Genomic DNA, 4,723 nt, shown 5'->3' with positions numbered 1-4,723 from the left:
TCTCTCTCTCTCTCTCTCTCTCTCTCTCTCTCTCTCTCTCTCATCCTCTGCTTTTAGTGCTTATGAGAATTAATCGAAATAGAACAGACGAGGAATGAATGAGAAGCGAGAAATGAGAGCAAAACGAGAGGCACATTTCATATCATTATTATCATTTATATAATCAAGATGTCATGGCAGACATTTACCTATCATTATCATGGCCGAGCAGCCACACACCAATCTTTTTTTTTTTTTTTTTACCCTACCTAATTCAATTACCTGGCGCTTTTGTGTTTAGTAATAACAACACATTGTGCTGCATTTTGGGTTTTGAAATTAGGTGTTAGTCTTAGAGTAAATATTTTTCGTGGGTGGTTGGCGGGTGCTCTGGTGTGGTTTACTCCTTCTTTCCTATCAAACATCTATTGTCTTTATCTCCCCTCCTTCTTTTTTATGTTTGTTACTCTCTTGTAACACCTCTAATCTTCTGGCGCTCATATGACCTTATGCAGTTGCGAGCGCTGTATAACCTCTACTAAAACAAAACAAAACGGTTTTTTTTTGTACGAGATGGTCGGACACCCCTGGAAAAAATGATAAATAAGTACAGTAATAAGTTTCCCGTATAACAACTCCCCAGAGACAAGGGTAAGAGTAAGAATAAGACAAAATGAGTACATGTACCAAGGTGAAAATGTAGGTGATTTTTACTCGTAAAGTTAATCCGATCCGCACGCTTTGCATAGCAGTCTGTCAAAATGATTTTTGAGAAATATACTGAAAGTGTCAAAGAGAACTTCGTACTAGAAATATTCTAAAATGTGAAGAATACAACCCTGGAGGTACAAAATGACCCCAAGGCGTACGGATAGGGTTAAGAATTTTCGTTTTAAATTATAATAATATATCGGGGCGCCCCCATCAACACAATGTAGATCATTTGGGTGCCATGGGACAATAGCATTCATGGGCAGCAGCACTTCACCCTGATCGCGGAAGTAATCGGGGTTTTTTTTTGGGGGGGGGGGGGGGTGAAAGTAATTTTCAACTCTCCATTCTTAATTAAGATAAATTAACGGGGTTTTTCTTTTCGAGCATGACGTCGAAGCGACTCAGATATGATTTTATTGAGAATGGAGACCCTTGATGTGTGTAATAGGGCAAGTAAGTTCCGAATGGAGTGCTCAACTTTACTTTTACCATTTTTTTCTGGGACAGCAGCAAGGCCTGCTAAAAAAGGTTTGAGACTTTTGTGTGTATAAGAATTTATTCCGAACTAATTTAACTGCTGGTTAGACAATACCACTTTTCAGAGGTATCTGTTATTATAGAATCCATCGCGTTAAAAGGCTGTTTTCGGATTAATCAGATGCAGTCTCTTTGCTACAATTGTACAATTGGTGTACGATTTGAATTTGACCTGATATGACCTTCCAGACCCCTTATCATTACATTTCGGAAACCGATATTATTTATGGCTTTTCGATGTTACAGTAACATATATAATTATATAACATGTATAATACATGCATACATGGAGGCGAGCGGTACAAGCGGAAATAGAAATGGCGAGGACATCATGGAAGTAGCGAGAAAAGGATGCACAGGACAGGCTTTGCTGGAGAAATGTTGTTGATGGCCTATGCTCCACTGGGAGTGAGAGAGAGAGAGAAAGAGAGAGAGAGAGAGAGAGAGAGAGAGAGAGAGAGAGAGAGAGAGAGAGAGAGAGAGAGAGAGAGAGAGAGAGAGAGAGAGAGAGAGAGAGAGAGAGAGAGAGAGACAGACAGACAGACAGACAGACAGACAGACAGACAGACAGATAGACAGACAGACAGACAGACAGACAGAGAGACGGAGAGAGACAAAGAGACAGAGAGAGAGATAATACATGCATAGTGGTCTCCTCCAACGAACCCGATCGCCTGGAGACATAAAAGGTCAAAGAGGAATAATTAATAAAACACAGATACAACGATAAAAATCATGATTACTTCCGGGCAACCTTTGACTTTCGACCTTTTGACTTTTGGGTGAAAGAAGCCTTGCGCTTCCGTGAGATTTGTATTCCCGAAGGTGCATTGTACACTGGCAGATCCGGGCCGTTGGGCTGACCGTCGTCAAAGTCGTATCTGTCTATACCAACCAATCGTCTGACCTCTGGTGACTTGGCCACTGCAGGGTGTTGTGTGAGCTTCAGCTTGCTCATGTCTTTGCCTGGATGCTCAGCTTCGCCCATGAACCTGTGAGTGGGAGAGACACAAGGAATAGGTTTTAAGAGTTCTTGTTTTATATAATAATTATCGGGGCTATCGCTCACCTTCCCCGTAAACCATGCTAGAGAGTAGGAACAGAATGAAGGGTTGATTGTCTGACCACTGTCAGACAATTTTGTTCTGTGGAATAAAATTCCAAAAACGCCCAACTGTAATCTTTGTCTTTTCTTATATTTTTTTTACATAGAAAAGCACATCGACACAGTAATGGTCATTTGGTACTTGGAAAAAGTGAGACAGACGGACAAAAACCCCAAACGGGAAAGTAAAGAAGCAGGAAGAAGCAGGACTTACCAGTGGTGCCCTCTAACCACCCGCTCAACGACAACACTACTAAAAAAACCACACAGGCGTAAGATTGTTTATGAGGTGGGATCCCCACATTTAACGTTTATCTCCAAGAGGACCGAAACAAGTTGGTGGAGAACCTTTAAAACAGCGAGGACATTCCAAGTTCAAGAGTGCCTCAGTGGGGATTGGGCAAGGAGTTTAGAACTTTTAATCTCCTTGGGATTGGGACGATCAAGGGCCTCGCCGTGGTGCGTCAGTCTTTTCTATGGGTGGCAGTTGGTTAAAACTATCGTTTATTTATACACTGTATTGTGGTCAGAGATTTATCTAATTTTTCAGACAACGCTAACATATTATTCATAATTGTTTTTGGCGCTATACAAAAGTCAAGCAACGCAAATACATGTCAGTTAAAATGTAATCTTAAAATAATAAAATGGAGTGACTTTGTCACAAATACTGAAGTGTATTGGAAAAAGCTGGGACTTGAGAAATCGAATCGACCATTAAAAAAACAAGAAAGAGATATGTGGTACACGTTTTAAAAATATCAGAGTCAAGATTGCCTTTTCAGACAAGGTTTAATTGGTGACCAAGTGGAAAAAGAAGAAGAGGTAGACCTACTGGCAGCTATAGGGGTGCGATCAGAGATGAGGCAATCACTTAGGGGCTGGATGCGACAAAGTTAGAGGAAAGGGCCAGGGGCAGACGGGCCATGGCGTCTATTTCTCTCTCACCCTCTGCATTGTTTACCTGAGCGAGCGAGTGAGTGAGTGAGTGAGTGAGTGTTTGAGTGAGTGAGTGAGTGAGTGAGTGAGTGAATGAGTGAGTGAGTGAGTGAGTGAGTGAGTGAGTGAGTGAGTGAGTGAGTGAGTGAGTAAGCAAAAATCAAATCATTATTCTCACCTCAGGATTTTCACCCCTCTAGAGCCCCAGTGAGCTGTGGGTTCCAGTCCTTCATACGCTTCCAGCTTCACTTTGAGGTCTGCTTCAGTGGCCCAGGCCGCGGGTGTCATGCTCACAAAGGCCAGCGCTCGCCACCGCTCCTGGGGGAAGAGGGAGGTTACACAGAAATGATTAGTAATTAATTAGTAGTGCTGGGCGGCGAGGTTATCGATTATTTAAAGCTAGGAATCGTAGAAATCGACTCCGAACCCAATTACTTGCTTTCTAATGGGTTACCTGGTTGGCTCCGAACATCTTCAGGATTTAGGATAACCTTGATTTCGGAACTCTACGAAGCGTCATTTTTGATTTTTCAATTTCAAATATTAATTCTTTTTTTTAAAAAGAAGATTTTTAACGATTAAAGTAACTGGCAACCTTTGATGTACGTAAAAAGGAGTCGGAACTTTTCTTCCGTAGCATTAATCGTGGGAATCGGTTCCGGAATCGATTCTTCGCCCAGCTCTAAAATTAGGCTAGGCCTACCGTACCTTTTAAAAAGTACGGTGTCTTATTTTGTTTATTTTATTTCATTTTTTTAAATTTTATTTTATTTTTGCTCCACTGTATTCAAACTTAGACATTGAAATTGACAAGGACGATGTCAGAATAGTAACACAATCCCTTGAAAAAGCAGACACTCGTAATAGTATGTAATATTATCATTATTATCAATCGTCTATAACTATAGTTTAGTATGATGACAAACTGGTGCCTGGTTCAAGAGTACATGTAGAAGAGGTCGCTTTTAAACACAAGCGGGCTCACCCAAATTTCGGGGGTTTCCAAAAATCTTGACCCACACCAAAAGTGGACTTTGCCCTACTTATAGGAGAAGTTTGGTTTCATTGGTGTACATGTATATACATGTATTTGTTTGGTTGTAGAGAAAAACTCTCCTTGTCTTTTAGAGAAACTGAACAAGGAGCAAAAACGTTACGTTCCATTTTCTCAAAACAACATTTTTCGGTATAGCCCCCTTGTGCTTAAAAGCGACCAATTAAGACCTAGAAAAGGAAACTGACCAAGAAGTTGTTGAAGAAGAAAGTGTATCGTGGGACAGAGGAAGCTGTGGTCTAATGCACACTGGATTGGAGGAGGTGCATAGACAAGAATGGCACATTTACACTCACACTCACACACACACACACACACACACACACACACATGCACACACACATATACATGTATATATATATATATACATACACACACATACACACACACACACA

General features: G+C 41.0%; 1 protein-coding gene across 1 annotated transcript in view; it reads right to left on the bottom strand.

The window, feature by feature from the left end:
- Positions 1 to 1,801: 1,801 nt before the first annotated feature.
- The window catches only part of LOC101855975, a gene marked incomplete in the record, with an annotated part of 9,950 nt that continues 7,028 nt past the window's right edge, over positions 1,802 to 4,723 (bottom strand). Inside the window, 2 exon segments of the mRNA XM_005107923.3 lie at positions 1,802 to 2,222; positions 3,453 to 3,592. Coding sequence (XP_005107980.2) covers positions 1,970 to 2,222; positions 3,453 to 3,592 — 393 coding nt within the window.

Source organism: Aplysia californica, unplaced genomic scaffold (assembly GCF_000002075.1).
Source record: "Aplysia californica isolate F4 #8 unplaced genomic scaffold, AplCal3.0 scaffold00643, whole genome shotgun sequence".
Lineage (NCBI taxonomy): Eukaryota > Metazoa > Mollusca > Gastropoda > Aplysiida > Aplysiidae > Aplysia > Aplysia californica.
Note: the sequence above shows the minus strand (reverse complement) of the source record. Positions and strands in the feature narration are given on the sequence as shown.